This window comes from Danio aesculapii, chromosome 5 (genome assembly GCF_903798145.1).
Source record: "Danio aesculapii chromosome 5, fDanAes4.1, whole genome shotgun sequence".
NCBI classification, from domain to species: Eukaryota; Metazoa; Chordata; class Actinopteri; order Cypriniformes; family Danionidae; genus Danio; species Danio aesculapii.
The window spans coordinates 62606919-62630884 of NC_079439.1; the positions used below are offsets into that span (position 1 = coordinate 62606919).

The 23966-nt window shown below is 35.9% G+C and overlaps 2 protein-coding genes across 2 annotated transcripts in view; both read left to right on the forward strand.

Annotated features, from left to right (window-relative positions):
• ap2b1 (adaptor related protein complex 2 subunit beta 1) overlaps positions 1 to 6535 on the forward strand; it is an 81575-nt gene extending 75040 nt beyond the window's left edge. Inside the window, exon 22 of the mRNA XM_056458634.1 lies at positions 5353 to 6535. Coding sequence (XP_056314609.1) covers positions 5353 to 5427 — 75 coding nt within the window. The 3' untranslated portion in view covers positions 5428 to 6535. The remainder of the gene's footprint in view (positions 1 to 5352) is intronic.
• A 3481-nt stretch (positions 6536 to 10016) lies between these two features.
• Positions 10017 to 23966, forward strand: part of LOC130229701 (ras-like protein family member 10B) — a 37512-nt gene continuing 23562 nt past the window's right edge. The window contains exons 1-2 of the mRNA XM_056458635.1: positions 10017 to 10229; positions 15514 to 15892. Coding sequence (XP_056314610.1) covers positions 15605 to 15892 — 288 coding nt within the window. The 5' untranslated portion in view covers positions 10017 to 10229; positions 15514 to 15604. The remainder of the gene's footprint in view (positions 10230 to 15513; positions 15893 to 23966) is intronic.

Consider the following 23966-nt stretch of genomic DNA (forward strand, 5'->3'; position numbering starts at 1 on the left):
CCTTGTTGATGCCAGAGGTCAAAGGAAAATGGCCAGACTGGTTCCAGCTGATAAGAAAGGCAACAGTAACTCAAATAAGCACTCGTTACAACCGAGGTCTGCAGAAGAGGATCTCTGAATGCACAACATGTCCAACCTTGAAGCGGATGGGCAACAGCAGCAGAAGACCACACCGGTTGCCACTCCTGTCAGCTAAGAACAGGAAACTATTTCTGCGTTCACAACAGATGTGGTATGCGCGGATAAGTTGCGATATTCACATGTAAATAGATGCCTGAACATTTTGAGTTTACTCGCTTATTTGCCTATCAAATCCGCTTCATAAGTGCGTCAAATTTTCTTCACAACAACAACACACAACAACAACAGGCGCTACGTCATAATCACGCCCCTACAAGAGCATGGTAGGGTCAGAATTTGGCATCAACATGAAAGCATAGATCCATCTTGCCTTGCATCAACGGTTCACGCTGGTGGTGGTGGTATAATAGTGTAGGGGATATTTTCTTGGCACATTAGTACCAATTGAGCATTGTGTTAATGCCACATGTCTATCACTGTATGACCACACTGTACCTATCTTCTGATGGATACTTTCAGCAGGATAATCATCTCAGACTGGTTTCTTGAACATGACAATGAGTTGACTGTACTCAAATGCCCTCCACAGTCACTAGACTTCAATCCAATAGAGCACCTTTGGGATGTGGTGGAACAGGGGATTGCATGATGGATGTGGAGCTGAGAAATCTGCAGCAACTGTGTGATGCTATTATGTCAATATGAACCCTCATTTTGAAAAATTTACTGTAGTTTTACTATGGAAATCAATGGGTTTAAGCAACCAGCATTCTTCAAAATATCTTCTCTTTTCTTCAACGCATGAAAGAACCTCAAAAAGGTTTTAAAACAACATGAGGGACAATAAATAATGATGTAATTTAGTTTTGGGTGAACAATCCCTTTAATAGCAGTGCATAAAACTCCCATAAAAATAATTTGTCATGGTATTCAATGCGATGCAAGAATGCGAAATGCGCAAACTATTAAAAAACCCGAACATCATTTGATTCTTCTGTTTTGAAACCCTAGCTGGATAACATGAGGCCATATCCAGACTCGGGGCATGTCCAGAGATTGAACGCTGTTTTTTCTTTTGAAGGCAGCACTGATGTTTCATTCACTGCCTCTGATTTCCCACAATCCTGTTTTTTTGGCGGGTGCTTGAAAAGAATAAAAATGGCATCTGATGGAACAGGCTGTGAAAGATTCAATAAATAATGCATGAGAGGATTTTTCTCTTTTTGCAGCTCGATGATTCCAAAATGCATTGTAGTCCCCGGGACAAAAACAAAAACAAAGCCAATCCTGACTGACTGGCTGGTTGCACCGGCTTTGGACTCCGTGTTTTTCTGCTGAGAAGTTGGTGGCCAAATTAAGAGCTCCTAAATAGATTAATCTGTTGATTAGCAGTTGATTATTTAGAAGGCATCTGTCGCCCACCTCTGCCGAGCCTGATTGCCGGTGGGCCCCTGAGGCCCTGGTCAGCTCAGCGTGATCAGAAACCCTACCTGATCCCAGACAATTGATTTTTAATGAGACTTCAGCCCTCAGTAATTCTGGCAGCAGCTGTGGCTCCGATCTGAACAGATGATAACTGGACTCCACAGAGCCGGCGCAGTTTGACTGAACAGCCAGTGATGGAGTGCTGTTGTCTGCCAGGAGCCGAGACCTCTGGAAATGCATTCCTCAAGTTGGGCTAACCGGTACATGCCCTGCTGTATATGGGATTATGTTCCTGGTGGTCCGAGAGTCACAAACAATCGAAGGAAAAGTCACTGCGATTTATATTCGTTCAGTCGGAGTATAGTGACATTTAAAGTGAAGGGTTCATTGATAATAATAGGCCAAAAGAGCAAAAGAATATATATTTTCTGTTTGTTTATTTTAAACATCTTATGCTTCATATACAACCGGGCACAGCCATTGGAATCTTTTTGTGATGGGAAGTTCGGATCCTTTTACTGACTGGGACCTTTGGCCCCGTTTACACTGCCAGTATGCAAATGTGACCCAATTGGAAATAAATCAGATATGTGACGATGCGACTACCATGTAAACAGGCAGATCGGATTTATTAAAGGCACTCCATTTTGTACGTCATTAAACTTGCGCCAATGTGGTGGTACTTCACGGTTTAATGACGTAGAAGGAAGAGTGTTTATGGAGACGCTGACGCGGTAAACAACAATAACAGAAGAAACATGGAGGAGGGAAGTGGTTAGTTGCCACAATTTGCTCCCACCAGACCTGAGATATCCCACGTACCCATAAATTCCTCTGAATGGTGGAGGACACCATATATAAACCATAGGTGCAAGCTGTGATGACGGCCCTTTCCCTCCTCCTCCGCCTCAAAATCATTTTAAAGTTGGGCGAACTTCGCATATTTCGCAGAGCTAAAAGCAAGACAATTTCTTCCATCATGGCTGGTGTGGCGCAGATGCTAGAACCCACTTTTATTCATGCGTGACGTTGTTAATTGTATGGCATAGGTTATTAGATAGTCTACAGAACAAACCATCGTTATAGAATAACTTGCCTAATTACCCTAACCTAGTTCACCTAATTAACCTAGTTAAGCCTTTAAATGTCACTTTAAGCTGTATAGAAGTGTCTTGAAAAATGTCTAGTCAATCTTCTCTCTGTTAGTCAGAAATAGGAGAAAAAATCAACAGTGGGGTGAGTAATTCAGGGGGGGGCTAATAGTTCTGACTTCAACTGTAATTAGTATGCAAATTGTGCAAATTTTTATTTCTCTATTCAACAGTAGGTTTATATGTCAATAATATTATTTCAAATGGGTTCAAACCTTTCAAATTATTATTTGTTTTTAATTATAACTGACTGTATATGAATATAATATTTTATTAGGTATTCAGTCTTTGTGATTTAATTTATTTTTTTATTATAAATCTACTCCATTTTACTTTTAGAATTGCTAGTTTTGTTAGCTTGTTCAGACGTTTTTTTTGTTTTGAAGGGTAATCTATTCTTTAAAATAATTTTTAAGGGAAATACTAACACTTTCACTTTTAATTGGGTAGTGCTTTATTTGTCCTCCCCCAAGGCTTTTTGATTATAAAAACAGAGCTGTAACTCTAGGACAAAATCCTCAGAGCAGGTCACTCACAGCACATATTATTGCATTCAGGAGCATATCCATAAATCCAGTAAATAGCCCATTGGGATTGTCATGGTCTCGACTGAAGGGTCACAACCCAGAAAGTGGCGCCCGCCTCTACTTATAAGGGGATATGTAAAGCAAGATAAAAACAATGACAAATGCACGCAGATTATAAAATGTCTTTAGCCAAATAAGCATAATGGGTACATAATAATGGGTAGTTTTATTACCAAAAATAAAATCGTTGTTAGCATCACAAGCTGTTTTAATTTAAACTCTGCTATATAAAAAAGTGCTGTGGAATCTTTTTCATCATGTGCATTGATGCAGCATGCTGATGTGATGCTGTTTCCGCCTCGATCCATAAAAACACTTTTAAAATGATTAAATAGGCCTGCAATACAGAAAAAGTGTGTGGTTTTATTGTAAATAATTAGTTCATCTCATTTCAATCCTCAGAGACCTTTGTTCATCATCAGAACACAAATTAAAGGTCCAGTTAAATTAAAATAACATTTTTTAGATCTTAGTATCAATATGATAATCTTCAAGGATATCTATAAGCTAGTGTGTTTCAAAACAATGACAAAATTCACGCTTAGAAGATATTAAACTGATATAGCTTGCAGATTGTTGCTTCCGCCTAAATGGAAAAACGTTTTTTCTTTCACGTCACCTCACATGTCAGTTTCTCATCAAATCTTGACCAATCAAATGCTCTCTAGTATCTGACATGCCCCGTCCCCTTTAAGACGCTTCTCATTTGCTTTTCATTTGTTGCGCTTGAGCTCAACCACTCGCAGTGGCAGAGTGGTGTAAAGATGAAACACCATTGGCTGTTTTTTTTAATGGGAGGAACTACTGTATGTCCCACCATCTCTTCATGCTTCAGTTGAGATTACGTCAAACATCCATTAAAAAAATGCATATTTCAAAGCACTTCACGGGGTCTTTAAGATATTTTAAATGAATTCCGGGAGCCCTCTTACAATCCATAGACTGCAAGAGTCCCAAGAAAAGGAAGCAAAAGCATAGTCAAAAATCCTATGTGACTTCAGTGGTTCAAGTCAAGTTACTGGAATAGTATATAATCAATGCAGACCCTGACCTGATGCGGACAAGAAAACAAAGTCATTTTTACAGTTTTTTGTGTTGTTGGAGCTTCGTATGATTACAGTTGAAGCACTGAAGTCACTTGAAATGTTTTATGGCTTCTTTTCTAGACTTTTTGGGACCCTTGCTCTCTATGGAGGATGAGGGAGCTCTCTTATTTTAGAGAAACTACTCTATTTTTATCGATGATAAATGTGTTTTGTTCTGCTTTATAGCTATTTTGTGGACCATACATTTTACTTGTTAAACATACTTTGATCAACACAAAGTATGCTCTTTATGGAGAAGATGAGGGAGCTGTCTGATTTTAGAGAACCCACTCTCATTTTTATCAATGATAATCATATTTTGTTCTGCTTTATATTTATCTTGTGGACAATACATTTTATTTGGTAATCATTCTTTGATCAACACAAAGAATTTAATTATTACAAAAGCCAAACTTATTTTTAATGGGATCTTGTGGCAAAACAAAAAAGGTAAATATCTTACTTGTTTTGACAATGTTTTTGGTTCCTTTTCTGGACTTTGAACATCTCAGGACCCTTGCTGTCTATGGAGGATGAGGGAGCTCAATTTATTGTCATTTTTTTTTATCAAATAGTTTCTAATTAGAGCGGCATGGAGGTTCAGAGGTTAGCACTGTTGCCTCACAGCAAGAAGGTTGCTGGTTCTGTGATGTTTCTGTTGGAGTTTGCATGTTCTCCCCGTGTGCTCCGGTTTCCCCCACAGTCCAAAGATGTGCTATAGGTGAATTGGGTAAACAAAATTGGCCCTAGTTTATGAGTGTGTGTCAATGTGAGAGTGTATGGGTGGTTCCCAGTACTGGGTTGCGGCTGGAAGGGCATCTGCTGTGTAAAACATATGCAGGAATAGTTAAGCCAAAGGAAAATAAATGAATGTTTCTAATATTAATGATAAAAGTCAGTGTTTGGCTGAAGTGTTTCTCCATGTAATTAAAATGTAATGCTTGTATTGAGTCTTGATTTGTTCTTCTTTTTATCAGTGTGCTTCACATTTAACGTAACAAATGTCTCCTCTTTCTTTTCCAGCTGTCTCTAAAATGCAGGGCTCCAGAGGTTTCTCAGTACGTGTACCAGATGTACGATGCCACTCTGAAGAACTGAGCATCTCTCTTGTCCTTTTTCTTCCTCTACACACACCTCTTCCTCCCCAGCTGCCGCCACCAGCAGAGAATCCTGCTCTCCAATGATTTTCTGCCGTTGTTTTCCATCCATAGGTACCAGTTTTACTCAATGTGCCCTGCAATGTTCTGTTCTAGCCAAATGTCTCGATGTGGTTACAAAAAAGTGGGGATTTGGCAACACAGCTCCCACGTGATTCATATCGTTCTTTTCAATTGTTTAAATGCGTTCGCCTTCACATGCCATTGTCATGTACGAACAGGAAAAAAAGCGTGTGTGAAATATTTAGAAACGTGATGTGGGTGTATTTTCATTTCAAGACCACTATATCCTGATGTTAGCCAAAATGAAAACGCTTTAGTAGTACATGCTAGCTATCTGATAGTAGCCTCGCATGCTTTTCGACCAACATAAAAAACCTCACATTCCTTTTTAAACGTTTCATGTAAATTGTTCACCAACATGTCAACACTCCATCAACGTCTTCGATGGTTTCAACTGCTATAAATCAACCTAACATGAAGCAGAAAACCTATTTTCTATCGATCGATCTTGTGTAAGTGGGTCATCTGACATTCATTCTCAGATTGAGTCCATTCATTTGTGATATATCGTGCTTGTGAGATTTGTGCATTAATATTTTGGTCCCTTTGGTGTAACGTTCAACATTAATACATAAAGCATTGCTCAGCTTTGGGTTTAAAACTAATACACTAATGTAGGGATGCAATATATGCTAAAGAGACATCAATATCTGATGAAATAGATGGATCACTTTAATAGTCTTTCAGGTGGTGCTGGTGATTTAAATGTGAATATTGTTTGTTGCTAATGTGCCCGTGTGAACCTGCATGTGAGCAGCGTCTAATAAACATCTGCCAGTAGAACCCTTGTGTAATAAGGTGGAGTATTAATAGGGTAACCTTTATATGTGCAAAATGTGAGTTTTAATGAAAAACATTTCTATCGTCAGTCGGATCATCCTAGTGTTGAAATGCAAGAAAAAATAAAGTCTGATCGTTTTTTTCCAGATTTATTTTATGGATCGTTATGATTCCAAATAAAGTCAGCAGTGTTGGCCTCCCCAAAATGATGTTTGTCGTTCTGTAATTCATGCAAATTTCACAAATTCTTTTAATAAACTAGTATTATTTTTGTCTTTATACATTCAGAAATCATTCTCATATGCTGATTTGTTACACTCTAAAAAAATGTTGCGTTGTATTAAAACTAATGTTTGGTCAAATATGGATTTGAGGAAGTAAATATTTACTGAATGTTGGGTGTCCATATTTGACCTAATATTGGGTTATTATAACCCAGCATTTTTAGAGTATAAGATTAGTTATTACACTACCTGACAAAAGTCTTGTCGTCTATCCCAGTTGTAAGACCAACAAATAATAACAACGTGACTTCTAGTTGATCATTTGGAAAAGTGTCAGAAGGTAGATTTTTCTGATGAATCATCTGTTGAACTGCATCTCAATCATCACAAATACTGCAGAAGACCTATTGGAATCCGCATGGACCCAAGATTCTCACAGAAATCAGTCAAGTTTGGTGAAGCAAAAATCATGGGTTACATTTATCAGCAGGAGAGCGCTCCTTCTCTTACTTCAGCCTCCACATCAAAGTTCCTTAATGCAAAGAAGGTCAAGATGCTCCAAGATTGTCTAGCCCAGTCACCAAACATGAACATTATTGAACATGGGGTAAGATGGAGGAGGAGGCATTGAAGATGAATTCAAAGAATCTTGATGAACTCTGGGAGTCCTGCAAGAGTGCTTTCTTTGCCATTCCAGTTATTTGAGTCAGTGCAGAGATGTATGGATGCAGTCCTCTAAGCTCATGGGAGTCATATAAAATATTAATTCTCTTTCCACTGCACCATGACTTTATATTCTATACTGTACATTATTTCTGTTAAGTGACAAGACTTTTGTCTAAGCAAAGTTAGACCTTACTGTTCTAATTAAATAATTAAAAATCAAGGCACGATCATATTTTATTTAGGTAAAATAAGCGTAACCTTTGCCTTTCATATAAGCCACTTCTGATACCAAATGATCAAGCAACTAGAAGTCAAGTTATTATTTGTTGTTCCTAAAGCTATTCAACAAGACTTTTGTCAGGTAGTGTAGTACTCAGTGGAGTAGCCCCACACTAGCCCCCCAATCGCCATCACCCACCCCCCTCCTCCCTTCACCGCTACTGACATCATTGACTATTATTTTATGCTTCAAAAAGGACAATGGTTTCAGCTAGAAAGAAATCTTTAATATTCTGCATTAAAAATACATCTCTTATTTTTTGGGACATTTAAATTTTGGATAAACACCCTTTAGTCAAACTTATGCCGTTTTCCATTTGTTTAAACTTAACTGAATGTAGTTATAAACCTTTTCAATGACTAACCAAATGCAGTTGAAACCTTTTTAACAATTACCTGCTCTCTCCCGTGTGGCATTAAAAATGCTCTTCAATCTGAAAGGGGGAAATGGCAGAAGATGTAGGTGTGATTAACTGAATAAATGGGATTAATTATGAACCACAAGCAGCGCGGATTTGTCTCACCTGGATACACACAGTCGACGTGAAGCGAACAGGTAAGAACCACGTGGTTACTTAGCAACAGAAGAAAAGACAAGGTTGCTAAGAGACCGTCGGTTGATGCAGCGTGCATTCATTTTCAGATAGTGATGACAATGGGCGATTACGACAGAGTCACGCAAATGAACTGAACATCACTTCTGTGGAGCGGTTGCCGGGTTGAAGAAGGAAAAACTGGATGTGTCCATATTCAGCATGTCAGTGAGGAGTTTTCTCAACGCATGCTCTTCTTCAGAGTGCTGGTATTTACTCTGGTGTTTACGCGTTTGTGACGCGCTGCTTGTTTACGCAAGGAGACAGATATACTGTTGACAACTGTATGGCAGGCCACTTTAATATTTAGTCATTCAGTCATTCATTCATTTATTTCTTTTCGGCTTAGTCCCTTTATTAATCCGGGGTTACCACAGCGGAATGAACCGCCAACTTATCCAGCACATGTTTTACGCAGCAGATGCCCTTCCAGCTGCAACCCATCTCTGGGAAACATTCATACACACTCACTCACACTCATACACTACAGACAATTTAGCCTACTCTAATCACCTGTACCGCATGTCTTTGGACTGTGGGGGAAACCGGAGTACCCAGAGGAAACCCACATGAACGTAGGGAGAAGATGCAAACTCCACACAGAAATGCCAACTGACCCAGCCTAGGCTCGAACCAGTGACCTTCTTGCTGTGAGGCGACAGCACTACCTACTGCGCCACAGCATCGCCTTATTTGTAACATGTAGTTAAAATATAATCAGTTAACTAGACATTAGCATTAATTTAAAACGATATGAAAAGCCGTTTACACGCACGTGCACATCAGGATTAGTAGGCTAGCACAGAAACTCCATTGAATATACTGGGGTAAAATAAATGTTCATATTTTAAAGACATGGTGGGGAAAATGTAATTGAATGCAGTGCTTCTTGTACATTCTGAGACCCACTTTATATCGGATATCACTCTCAGGCAGTAGGGATAGTTGATTTTTAATGAAAACTGACCTTAAAAGTGCCGATTTTGTACATAAGTACAGAAATTTACCGTAAAATAACGGACATTTCTTTTTAACTTTAAATTTCTGTAATTCAACCTCTGTTATTTTACAGTAAATTTCTGTAATTTAACGCCCGTATTTTAACGTCTTTTTCGGCATTCCAGCTGCTGGAAATAAACTGGATTTTTGCTGGATTTTTTTACAGTGTACAGTCATCATGGTCAAAAAAAGATAATGAATTAATTATGATTGCAATATTGTATTACTGTGTTAACCAAAACCTGTATTCTTTTATTGATATTAGTGATGAGCATTATTCATTCAGTGGCTACTGCAAGGGAATGTAAACAGAATGAAGCAATAACACATTCCATGCAAATCAGTGTAATTACATAATCAACATATTCATTACTAATTGCATCATGAGGCTGCTTCAGCTCCAACATGACCCAAACCTATTAGATTGTATACAATAATAATGATAATAAAAAAGCTGACTAAAAAGGAAATAGTATATTAATAAAGTAGATTGGAACTTATATATTAAAATGCTGAATTGTCTAATGTAGCTCAAGAGAGAGTTAACGTGTCTATAATTCAGTAGCCTGATAAAAAAAAATGAGCTTCATTGCTAAATAGTTTGGAGTAACAGAAATGTGTGCTAATTATGATATACAAATATGTTTACAGATATACATAGTGTTACTTGGCACATTTTAGACAGTTAATACTTTTCCTCGAATGTTTTGTGAATGTAACTTAAATGCTTTTAAATATACTTTCGAAATATATTATAAACAATTTTGATAATCATAGCCTAAATGTTAAAAAGGCTTGCCACAGACACAGCGGAGCATTCGCCTTGTTTTATTTTATTCGTTTTTTTGGGCGGGATGTCATATTCAATTAACCTGTGACGCTGACCTGGTGAGGCGCGAAGGCTCGGCGCGGTCCGGGCACTCCGATGTCACGCGCACGCGTTCATTTATCTGTCTGTTAACACAGCCGAACATGCGCGCGCCGAGCTCTTCATGACGCGAAAGAGAGCAGGGCATTTCTCCAGGACAGTTTGAGGGTTACTTCTGCACCTGAATGCTAGCAGAGAGTGAGAACTCGACGGGAAAGATCGCGCAGGTGTTCAGCAGCCCGAAGAATGCAACTTCTCACCTGCGCATAAGGTAAGTCAATGCCGCCGTGCTCGCGGGAAACGCTTCAGCCACAGTCGCGCGCTTCAAATAATAGACAGCTACAAATTAACGAGTCGATTTGGGGATAATATATACTACGGGTGGGTCATTTACAATGATATTAAGCGCTTAAATATAACAAAATAATCACGACGCGCGCGTGTGTATTCTGTAGGATGCAGATAATTTATTACATAAGCATGTTGTTTTTGCTGTAATCACTTTTTAGACTGAAAAGTGAGAGGATTTATAGTAAACTAGTGAGTTAGCAGCATCATGCCCCCTGCAGTAAGAATAGCTCTCACACACACATAGAGGTGCTGCTGCTGTCTGTATTTGCCAATGTGTGGCCATTTCTAATAATAACTTTGCTCTATTTAAATCATCTCACCCCACTTTAAGTTATGAGGGTAAGTTATGTTATGAGAACATTGTGATATATCATGAAATCAACAGACTATTAAATACAAGAGATGTTCAGCTTACTACTCTTATTTTAGTTTGTCCTTATATCATGCGTTTTATTATGTATTTTATCTTGTACAGTACTCAGCTGCTCTTGTTTTGAAATACAATTACTGCTTAATAATTACCAAGTCTATTGCAATATCTGTTGAGCTAATGAGCTGTTTTGTTGTCAATGTTTGTGTTTAGTTTTTGATATAAACACAATACACAGATTGCTACAAAAATCCTGTAGATTAGATGTATTGTGAAATATTTGATAGAAATCATATTCCAGATATGGAGAGCTTTATTTTACTGTTGTTTAGTTAATTTTTTCTTGTTTATTATTATCAGGTTTGTTGTCTACATTAGTTTTGAAGTAGTTTCATAGGCACCGGGACTATCATAATCCAAAAATATCATGCTTATCACTTTTTATAAAACAATGGTTAATTGCAACTAGATTTTTTTAATGTCAATATTTTATATAATGAATTATTGTTGTCTTATTTTGTCACTAATATTGTCCCATCCTCTGAAGCCTTTTTTTGTTCTGTTGCCCTCTGGAAGAAGGTTAAGAAGCATTAAATGCTCTTCCAACAGATATAAATGTACATTTGTTCCAGAGGCAGTAAGGCTTTACAACATTACATTTTAGCAAGTTTTAAATTTACATTTCTAATACATGTGTTTTTCCAAGGTTTTTTTTTTTTTTTTTACTATTTATGAAATTATACATGAAGCATGCTGGATTGTTATTGTTTTTGTTTTGTTTTTTAACACTGTATGTAAGCGATTTGTCTGTGTTTGTTGAATCATGAAAAGCTATTACCCTAATCTAAATGCCCCTGGTGGGATTAATAAAGTTGTTAAACTTAACTTAAACTTTTATCTCATTCTTGTCTAATTTTTCTATTTTAATAATTTCCTCCAGCTACTGTTGTCTTGAAGTTTACTTTATAATCAATTACCTGTAGTTAACGTTTGAAGTTTATCAAAACTTTTCACAGAAGTTGCGCTAAAACCACATTTTTTTGCTTTAGTGTATTTGCTGTTAGCTACTTTTATATAGAAACTGTAAACATCTTGTTTTTATATAAACACAATGTCTAGCTGATATATCCAACAGGTTAATTTAATCATGTGCCAGGTTTATATAATTTAATTAATTTTATTATTACTTATCTAATATTTTTCTAATAGTAATATAATGCTATTAAAAGATATTTTTTTTCTCTTTCTTAACTTTCATTTAATGAAATAATGAATCATTAATAATTTCCTAATTAATTATTTTGTATTCTGAATTATTCCATTTTGAAATGTGCAATTTAACCAACTAATAAAGACTGCCTTTATGCCAGGTTTACTTTATTTCAATTAGCTTATTATTGCTCTTCTAACTATTTCTTATGAAAAATATAATGATAATGAAACATTTTTTGTATTTTATCTCTTTCTTACCTTTAAATAATTAATTATGAATAATTTCCAAATTAATTATTTTATTATTTTGCTTTCTGAATTGTTCTGTTTTGAAATGTGCAATTTAACCAACTTATAAAGACTGCCTTAATGCCATGTTTATTTCATTTGTTTTAAAATTACACTTCTAATATTTTCTTGTTAGTAGTATAATGATATTGAAACATTTTTGTATTTATCTCTTTCTTCGCTTTCAATGAATAAAATAATTAATAATTAATTTCCAAATTTATTATTTTATTATTTTGCATTCTAAATTGTTTTAATAATAATAATAATGTTTTAATAATAAAAATATGGTTTTAATAATAATTCACAAAAAAAATGCAATGAGCTGTTTTGGTATTGATTTATATTGACTGATTAGGGCTATATATATATATATATATATATATATATATATATATATATATATATATATATATATATATATATATATATATACATACATACATACATACATACATACAGTTGAAGTCAGAATTATTTGCCTCCCTTTGAATTTTTTTCTTTCTTAAATATCTCCCAAATGATGTTTAACAGAGCAATAAAATGTTCACAGTATGTCTGATAAATATTTTTTTCTTCTGGAGAAAGTCTTGTTTTATTTTGGCTAGAATAAAACCAGTTTTTAATGATTTAAAAAACATTTTAAGGTCAAAATTATTAGCCCCTTTAAGCTATATTTTTTTCGATAGTCTACAGAACAAACCATTGTTATACAATAACTTGCCTAATAAAGCCTTTAAATTTCACTTTAAGCTGTATAGAAGTGTCTTGAAAAATATCGAGTCAAATAATATTTACTGTCATCATGGCAAAGATAAAATAAATCAGTTATTAGAGATAAGTTATTAAAACTATTATGTTTAGAAATGTGTTGAAAAAATCTCTCAGTTTAACAGAAAGAAGAAAAAATAGAGGAAAAATAAACGGGGGGCTAATAATTGTGACTAACTCTATATGCATTCATTCATTTTTTTTTGTCTTAGTCCCTTTATTTATCAGGGGTCGCCACAGTGCACTGAACCGCCAACTTATTTTTCCAGCATATTTTTTACGCAGCGTTTGCCCTTACAGCTGCAACCCCTAACTGGGAGACACCCATACACTCTTGCATACACACATACACTTTGGACAATTTAGCTTATTCAGTTCACCTGTAGTGCATGTTTTGCACGCCAACACAGGGAGCAAACTCTACACAAAAATGCCAACTGGCCCATGCGAACCAGTGACCTTCTTGCTGTAAGGCGATATGTATATTTGTAGATTTACAGTATGTAATGTTAATATCTATGTATATTTGGAGTCACTACTTACTTATATTTTTAAAATATATTTATTATCTGTTTTTTTTGCCCTGTCCCTGTAATTCTGTTGCACTGTAGAAGCTTCTGTCGTGAAAACAAATTCCTCAGATGTGTAAACATACATGGCAATAACTCTCTTTCTGATTCTAATTCAGTGCAACTCCAAGTTTTCCTCTTATTTTTTTGAGCATATACATGTTTATGTAAACAACTTCACCATAGAGCTGGGCGATTAGGCCTAAAGTCAAAATCTCGATTAATTGACAATTTTAACTCGATAAAGATTAATGAATGATTATTTTATTTTTATAAATATTAATATTTTTATATACTTCCCTGACAAGTTTTGCACAGTAAATATGCTCAGATATTACAAGTCAGAGGTTTTTGATTGAAGGGTGCATTACTTGATTTTAAAATTATTGAAGGATACACATCTATCTGTGATTATTTATTGAACATTCATGATCAACTGAAATTAAACCACAGATTGCCTAAAACCAACAGGCTTTTTTTTCTTATAAAAAGTGAAAATAAGTAACTTGAAATGAATAATTTTCTATGCTTTATATAGTAAAAGTAGAAATTAAGCAGTATCTCTTCTAAATAAAATGACTCTTGCATATCCTGTAAATAATATTTAAACGTGCATTTCTTACATCTTCTGTAAACAAATATTTTAATGTAAATAATAATCTGAATGTAATGGAAAATATGCCGTCTCAAGGCAACTCTGGCGCAGATTACAATCGCTTTGTCAATTTAATGGAAAGTAATGTTTAAGAATGGGCCCATCATCTTACTTGACAAGAGATCATGTGGCTGCAAAGACTTCGACTTATTTGCGTGACCCACGGCGCTTGCCTTGTGTGTAGCCATGCATTGGTATACTTCAGCGTGCTGTTTGTATTGCTCTGTAGTAACATTTCCAAAAGCTAGCTGGCAGTAAGTTTTCATGTTTCTCTGTGTCGAGTTTCTTCATGGGGGTTTGGCTTTTTCTGAATGCTACGTTAATGTACAAGAACCTAAAACTCGCTCATTCAGAGGCGGGAACAGGCGGACGCGTAACAATTTTAATCATAAGGTAAACACAAAACAGCTCCTCCATGGGACTCCACACTTGTAAACACTCGCTCCAACTGGCTCTCTGCTGTCCAGCAGCTCTCCGCACCGCACACGCGTGTCAACGCTACCAAACTGACCAATCACTGAGCTTGCGCTATGCGTCTTCGCAACGTGTATTAAAATTTTTTGAGAGGTGCGTGGGTATGCGACTGCTCGAAGACTGCGCTGAACTGTACGCATGCTCCTGATATAAATCAGCCTTAATAGAGCAGGGTCACGTGACTCCACACACAGTAGGGAAAATAATCGATACAATTGACCTGGGTTCTGGTCGATCTAATCGATTATCGGTTCTGAATTTCGATTTCCATTATTTTTTTGATTAATCGCCCAGGCCTACTTCACCAGATGACTATAAAACTGCTATTTAGAAGGAACTTATTAATTTAGATTGATTGGAATGACTCTTTATGGAAGTGAATCATTCATAAAAATGTCAAAAAACAAATTAAAAGCAAAGATAAAAGTGAAATAAACAGTGTTTTAGGGTTTTTAAGGCAGTCAAATAGTATTCAGGTTTAGATTTTGAATAATCAAATGTAAAAGAACACTGCAAATGTCTTTACTGTATAAATAAGTCAATAAAATTATTCTTTATTAAAGTTGCAAATGGTAAAATTTCTTGTGCCTGAATGCTTTGAACGCTGTCAGGTCTTAAAAAACAAATGCAAATGAAAAACGTTCACTCCATTATACGTTAAACTCTGCATTAACTACGCAAATCTCATGTGTGAACTGTTTCTCCTGGTCCACCATAATCATAAAACAACGTTGCAGATCCTGCGATGTGACCCTAAATTTGGGATTTCAATGCTGAAATGATATATTGTGCAGCCCTATTATAGATGTCACCATATTCTCAGCTGGACTCTTGATTGTTGTTGTTATTCATCTGTCTCTCTCAGAGGCTGCTGGTCTGTGAATGGGACTGTGCTGTGGTCAACATCGCCGCCTGTGCTTCAGTCAGGACTATGTGCTGCCCGTGTGCCACTCTGAATGCACTGGCCAGCTGTTTGCGAGAGCAGGGAGGGTGGCACGGCCCACCGGGGGCGCGGCGGGAACCGGGCGATGCCCCCTCCGTTCCGGATCGCCGTGCTGGGAGCTCCAGGGGTGGGCAAGACGGCCATTGTGCAGCGCTTTCTTCACGATGACTACAGTGAGGTGGCCTTGTCCAGTAAGACCCGGCGGGTGCATCTCTCTGCCGCAGTGCTCAATGGTCATGTGCATGACCTTCAGATCACAGATTATCCAGCCATCAGCAGCTTTCCTGGCAGCACTCTGCAGGTACAGTGACCAACAAATCACCACACTGACCACAGTCCATATACGGGTGGGCAGTACGGCCAAAATCCTATTTCCAACACATTATAAACGTAATAGTTTTAATAACTCATTTCTAATAGCTGATTTCTTTTATTTCTTTTACTAGATATTTTTCAAGATACTAGTATTCACCTTAAAGTGACATTTAAGGACTTTACTAATTAGGGTATTTAGGCAAATCATTGTATAACGATGGTTTGTTCTGTAGACAATTGGAAAAAATGCTTAAAGGTTGTAGGAAAGGCAGTAAAGGTGGACTCATCAGAGAACAATACATGTTTCACATTGTCAACAGCCAAAGATTTTGCTGCTGGCCCCATTGAAACCAATGTTTGAACTCATTATGCTTGTGATACTAATGTCATGTCCAAATACCAAGCGTACCATTAATTTCACAATAAAGGACCAAAATTAACCACTAATACAAACATACCTCTCACGTAGTTTTCACTATATGGACTATTTGTAGCACATTCTTATTTATGGAAGCATATCAGTCGCAACATTCACTTTGAAATGTAATGTACATGAAATGTAAACCACAGTTTAAATATGTAAATTACACACTAATTGTGCAGGTATACAAGTTGACATAATTAAATTGAAAATACATGAATAGAATTTTACTTTGCAGATATGTCATATAGAATGCAAATTTAAATAAAGAAATACATTGCAGTTTAACATATTGCATTTTTTACTACGTTATTGCATTAGGTTCAACAATCTGAAAGTGTAGAAACGTATATAAAAAGGTCCACATAAAAAAGGTGGATAGAAAAAGCCCATGTGAGGTGCCAAAATGAACCCAGCCATAGGCATAGGAAAGCACTAATGAGATCTTCTCGACGGTGAGAAAATGACTCTGTGTCTCTAGAGTTGTAGAAGTCTGTAAAAAAGTGGGGTTTTTTTCGTTGACTCTAGGATATGGGAGAAATCATTTCTTACAGTGTGAAAAATTTCACATCAGATTCTTCTAAGGCCAAATCATCTGTACTGTAGTGTAAAAAAATCTATGTTACTTGCTTGGATAAAAAAATATATATATATAATGTTCCTTGAGGGAAAAAATAAATAAATAAATAAATAATAATATATATATATTGCTTCATGTATAAAGTAATCAGATTACTAATTACTTTAATTTGAAGTTACTTTTAAAACATATAAAATATACCTATACAAATACAAAATACACTGCAGCTCTTTCAGTAATTTAATATTCACTGAAAAACATTACAATGGGTTAATTACAGCAGCTTGACATATTCAAAAGAGCTAAAGAGATAGTTCGCCCAAAACTTACAATTTTCTCATCATTCACTTGTTCCAATCCTGTTTTTCTTTTTTTAACACAAAAGAAGGACATAAAGAAAACTGAATACCTGTAACCCCTGACATCCATAGTATGAAAAAGCATTGCAGTGTTTGGGTGTTCTGTGTTTGTCTGAGGTAATTAGTCTACCGAAATGTGTATATTCCTTGCAAAGTACACTCTCAGAAAAACGGTGGTAGAAATAATGTTCCTTGAGGAACAGTTTTGTACATTTGCAAAAATTGTACCTTATATGGTACATAAAAGACCTCTTTTGATACTGTTATGATACTGTTATGTGGTACAATTGAAATTAAGGTACAATTGTTTCCATATAAAAGGTACAAAAGTGTTGCACAACTCCTTCTTTATTACAATATCTATGAAAATAAATATTACTGAAAATGCAAAGTGATTTATGAATAATTTCCATATTAAAACATGAATCATTATTTAAAAACATATGTTTAAAGAAACTCATAAACATTCATCATTAAGTTCTATAATACAAAACAACTGGTAAAACAAAACTATAGGTATTGTAAACTAAACATTTAAGGCATTTTTAAGTGAAGTTTAAATGTTAAACTAATTTCGAGAGGAGCATGTGCTCATGATTGACCCAGCTGGTCCACGTTAGCTAATCATGATCCTCCAATCAAAGGATCCCAAGTCACTATATATATCCTCATTTCCTCTCTACAACTATCTTCGTCAGGAAGAAGCCCCCCTCCTCCCCTTCTTCCACCTTTATCAAGAATGGGTGGCACGGTGGCCTAATGACCAGCACGTTTGCCTCACAGCAAGAATACCAATGGCGTTGGGTCTTCACTAGGCCATCTGGTGTTTCTGTGCGGAGTTTGCATGTTCTCCGTGTGGGTTTCCCCCGGGTACCCTGGTTTCCTCCCACCATGCAAATGTGCTCTATATTTTTGATAAAATAAGCCTAAATCTTTTTCTAATGTCTTACTCTCAGGAAGTTCACCTTGGCCTCAGCAGCGGGGGAGTTTCAGATCGACCTGAGCTCAGTCTCCCCTCGCCCTGTGAAAGGAGGGAGCCCTGGGCTCGAGGATACCTTAAGCTCAGGGCTCTCTCCCGGGACAGCACGCCAAACAAGCTATGTGTAAATCGTGAGCTAAGTGTGAACTCTTGAATAAATGTTTGGTAGGTATTTTTCGACACTGTTAAGGTACAAAGTTTCTTGTCACTGGTGGTACCTTTATGGATTAGATTTGTACCTTTAATGAAGGTACAATATTGTATATGCAGGTTTTAAAAACCTAAAAGGCACATTTTGGTTTCCCATGGTTCAAATCATGTCCTTAAAGGTACAAACGGCGATGGTACAATTTTCTTTGTCTTAAGGTACAGTTCTGTCCCATAAAAAGGTACTGTCCCAGTGACAAGGGTTTGTACCTTCTTTGGTACAATATTGTACCATTTTTTTTCTGAGAGTGTATGAAGCTGATCAGTCAGTTCTTTCAGTGGTTTGTCAACTAGTGCATCTGTGAAATGTGAGCGCGCGCAATATGCGGTCCCCTTATGAGCGGGCGCAAAAGAAACGATATGTGAACAGCCCCATAAGCAGCTACGCTTCTCTTCACATTCAAAAGATGCCTTCACTCCCGATCCTGACCAAAATCTAATTTAGCCTGTTTGGGCTGAGCTGGACCGCTGTGTTTTTGGGTGCTGGTGTCCTCCATGTATTGTCGTAGAATGCTTTCTGTTCAGTGATAGTTGCTGGTCGAGTTAAAAGCAGTTGAAAGTGCTTTAGAGACTGGACATAGACTGCATTTCACAACAATATTTTTAGTTTTTTCACTCAATGAAATCAAAGTAATGTCTGTATTTCCACTTGAAAAGCAACCACAGCAGCTAATTCAGCTTGCGTCCTCCAGCAATTTACAAGCGTATGCTTACTAACTGACGTTGCAGCAGAACGCGTGATTTTAAAAGAAGCATTTTTTCTACTAAATATTATATTTGTAACGTAAGTAACACATTTACATTTACTTTATTAACTGTAATCAAATTACACAAATGTAAAATGTAATTCGTTACATTACTGCGTTCCTCAAAAATGTAAATAGATTACAGATTACAACCAACTCTGTAGAACACATTCTGAAGTAGGCGGTTCATTCTGCTGTGGCGACCTCTGAAATAGAGACTAAGCCGGAGGAAAATGAATGAATGACATTCTTATGGAAGAATACAGATGCAAATATATATTCACATATCAAACACGTTCATAGATTTGATTCTTAAAAACCTCTTATTCATCTTTCTTCTCTGTGCTTTAATGAATTTTAGGCGAAGAGATAAAATGTATAAATATGTCCATTTCATATTGTACTTGAGGCAGAACAGAGGTCTCCGGAGATGTAACAATGTTCCTCTAGGCATAGAAACTAGAGACAGATAATGCTTCAAATGGTTTCAGATTCATATTTTGCTAACGCTGGAAAATCTGTTGTTTCTATAATGAACATTAAGGTCTACTGAAATCTTAATATCAATATAATTTAAATTCAATGTCCTGTTGACCACTTGAGTCCGCTTCAGTGTTTGTAATTAGTCCAGTATGTGCTGAAGTAAGTGTGTGGAGTCACAGAGGCTTGTTTTTATTTACAGTATAGCTTCAGATAACAGTATTGGGAAGGATTCAATAATTCAATAAATTATTATTATATATTAGGCTGGCACGGAGGGGCAGTGGTTAGCACTGTCGCCTCACAGCAACAAGGCCGCTGGTTTAAGTCCCGGCTGGGCATTTCTGTGTGGAGTTTGCATGTTCTCCCTGTGTTGGCGTGGGTTTCCTCCAGGTGCTCCGGTTTCCTCCGCAGTTCAAAGACATGCGCTATTGGTGAACTGGATGAACTAAATTGGCCGTAGTGTATGAGTGTGTGTGTGTGAATGCGAGAGTGTATGGGTGTTTCCCAGTACTGGGTTGCAGCTTGAAGGACATCTTAAAATATATGCCGGAATAGTTGGCAGCTCATTCTGCTGTGGCAACCCCTGATAAATAAGGGACTAAGCCGAAGGAAAATTAATTAATGAATGTTATTTCAATATTTATTGTTTTAGAGCACATTTTAAATAATGGGGGCATGTGAGGTTCTACTTGCATGTGACACTACGAGGAAAACATGGCTCAACTACCAAAGTATGATGCATCATTTAGGAAATGATTGATGTAGATGACTTTAATGTTTTTTTTTTTTTCATTTCAAGTTTTAATGTTGTATTGTTTGAACGGAATAGGGCACATGGGGATAACTGGGAATAGAACACAGTTCTGGGAACTATGCTTCTAACTACAGCTCCAGAGGTGTAGTTGCAAACCTACAAGTTTGCGACATAGTTTGCGAATGTTTTGGATTTGGGAAACGGCAAAACAACGAACTATGTTTGTAACAACAGAACTTACAACCTTAGTTGGCTAACGATGGTTTTCGGTAATGCACCTCTGGTCAACTGACAACACAATCATCTGGGTAATGTTATGTTATTAATGTCAGTGAAGACAACTTTTTTCTCTCTCTTTAATTGTAAAATAGCATTTTTTGTTATTTGAAAACCATTAAATGTTAATAATGCTAATAAGAGAACAACACACGTATTAAAACTCAGTATGTGATAAGATATGCAGCAATTATCATGTGATACCATCTTTAAAGTGAGCACCCAGATGTTTCCTTTCAACATTCATGGGTATTTAATGAATGATGCCTGGAAAATCGACCGGGAGATCTGCCATGATATATTCAGGACTCGAATAGAAGTAAACAAAGATTGAATTTATAGCCTACAGGTCACATGCATGGTAAAACTGCATTACCTGGCAGGCTTTCTAGTTTTTAGCACTTTTTCACACCTGCCTGAGGCTTGATCTCTTTCAGAACTTGCAGGGTATTTTTCTTTTCTCATTTTCTCATTGAGTGTGATTCAACGTGATTACGCTAATTTTAATTCAGCAAACTATTTTTAAAAGCGAATTAATTAATCTAAAATGTATCTCGAGTTAAATTTTTAAAAAGTAACTCAAATATTATTACTTATACTTTGCAAGCAATGCGTTACTTTACTCATTACTTTACTCATTACTCATACTCATATACACTGGGTTTTTTTTCAATTGGCCGGTTTTTCACAGAGATTTTATGCTTAAAAGGTTTACATAAAAACAAGGAATCAGTGGTGTTTGTCATTTCCATGTATTTATCTCTTATTATTCAGCTATGTCTAGGTATATCCAGATTTTCATTCTATAGCACCTTTAACCGTTGTGCACTGTTCAAATTTACTACCATTTTGTTATGCCCGGGATAAAAACATCCACTAATTCAAACTGCTGTAAAAATGCATCAGATAAATATTTTTTCTATTGTTTTTTTTTTTTTTTTTTGCATAAATCTGATAATCAACCTCAGTCTTGATCAAAACTACTAATGTTTTTTTTTTTTTTTATTTAACTTAAAAAAAAAAAATTTAAAAGCTTTTTTTGCACAGGCCTAATCTAAATCTAAAGGGTTAATGATCAACAGTTAAAAATGCCAAATTTTAACAGGGAAAACCAGCAACAATCAGAAACGCATGATTATGTGGTGTCATGGTGTTGTAAAAAAATGTTTATAATGGAAGTCAATGGGGCAAAAACAGCCAACAGTAAGAAAAAAGAGAGAAAAAATTTAAATGAATCAAAAACAATGCATCAAAGGCAATTTTGTTTCACATGTCCAGGACTTTGATAAAAGATTAAACAAATCCAGTCCACAATTACTTTTTATATTGAAAATACATCATTTTGTGTGTGTTTTTTCACCAAATTAGTGACATAATTCATGAATTTGGCAATTAAAGAGTTCAAATCCTGTACTTTTCTAAGAAATTTTGTAGTTTTGAGCAGGACTGAAGTTGATTAACAGATTCATGCAAACAAATTTGAAAAAAATTATTTATCTGAATTATTTTACAGCAGCTTAATCAATCGGTTGTTTTCTGAACATAACAAACGTGTATTGTTGAATTTTTTTTTCCATTTTTAAAACATTTTCCCAAAATATGTGTCAAAACAAGATTTGTCACCAAAAGTAATTCCATTTGTTGAAACACAGAGAAAGATATGGCCAAATTAAGACATAAAATCACCCCAGAGTGAATGAAAATATCCCCAACAGCACATAAGGGTTAAGAAGGGTTATTTAGATCTTGTAGATAACCGTGTTGCAACTAAATAATTGTATATAACATTCAATGCAATTTTCTAAAAATTCTATTTTCATCTTCAGACTTAGCAACAGAGGATGAAGAGTCTCTGTGAAGGATCAGTTAATCTGAATGTTTTGATACGGTCTCTCTGATTTTATGCATAGCGAGTGTTTTAGTTTCTGCAGAACGGTTTATAATGAGCCAGTAGCCTGAGAGCACATGCTTCTGCGTAACACTTGTGATTTCAGACAGCTTGAAAGGATAAAAGAGCCACTTGAGCTGCGAGCCCTTTTGTCTCAGCACACTTTTCTTTCTCAGTGGTGTAATAATGATCAGTGCTTTAATTAGTGACAATGAGAAAAGAGGATTCTTTCATAACTTTACATTTATAATTTTATTCTCCACTGGAGTTTCCTGTCGGAGAGCTAGCGTCTGGTTCGAGCTATCATTAGTGTGGCGATTTAGATATTTTTCTTGCATCTATCGTTAAAAGCTTGCATTTGTCCACAAATCCTGATGGTTGTAACAACTGTTACAAAGATGTTTTCTCAAAAAGCTCTTTCTAAAACATATCATTTGCTTGTAAATCGCTAAATGTGCCATCAGAGTGACCTCTATCTGTCTTCACATGGCCGATATACACAAATAGACGAGCAGAATAAGAATAGGGCACTCATCATTTTACCTGTTTCTCTATTCCCTGTTTTGCTCTTTTGTCTTCTCCATGTTTCCTCCCCATAAACAAATCACATGTGAACTAGCTAATTTAAATTAGCTCTGAATGAATTATCTGAACATGAATGATTTGAAAATCAATGCTCAACTGTGAAAACTTTATGTAGGAAAGGTTAGAGCTATTGTGTTATTTGAGTTACCGAGTTAAGCCTGACATATAAAAGAAGTAAGAATTTTTTTTTTAAAACTGTCTTTTAATTTTTTTTTAGAAACTTTTAACATGTACAAATGAAAGCAAAACATACAAGATTAAAAAATAATAATACAAATTACAATTACAAGTAAATAAATAAGTGCATGTGCATACACATGCAATATAATGGTATTAAAACAATAATAAAATAATAGCAGGTGATACAAGTTATATGAACAAAAAGATTCATATCAGCTTCCTTTAGAAATCTTTTTAAAAATTTCAGGTTTTCTAAATCATGTGTTTATTTTTCTAATCCCAAACAATGAGATAATTCTTACAATTTTTTCAATGACAAGCTATAGTAGTCAGAATTTTGTCTTTGTTTTGGTTTTATGGTCCCGCCCACTACCAGTTTAGCCAATTAAATTTCAGCACCCCGGGGTGCCTTGATGGAAACTGCGTATTTCATTCATTCAGTCGGAAAGGCTCTGCAACTGAAATACAACCTCCAGTGGACAGTAGCAGACTCTGAAATGAGACATAAATTCAGTTCCACATGACGTGGTTATTAATTAGCAAATAATATAAATATTATGAATGTAAACATTAGTTGAGCAGGATACACCGTAACCCTGTGT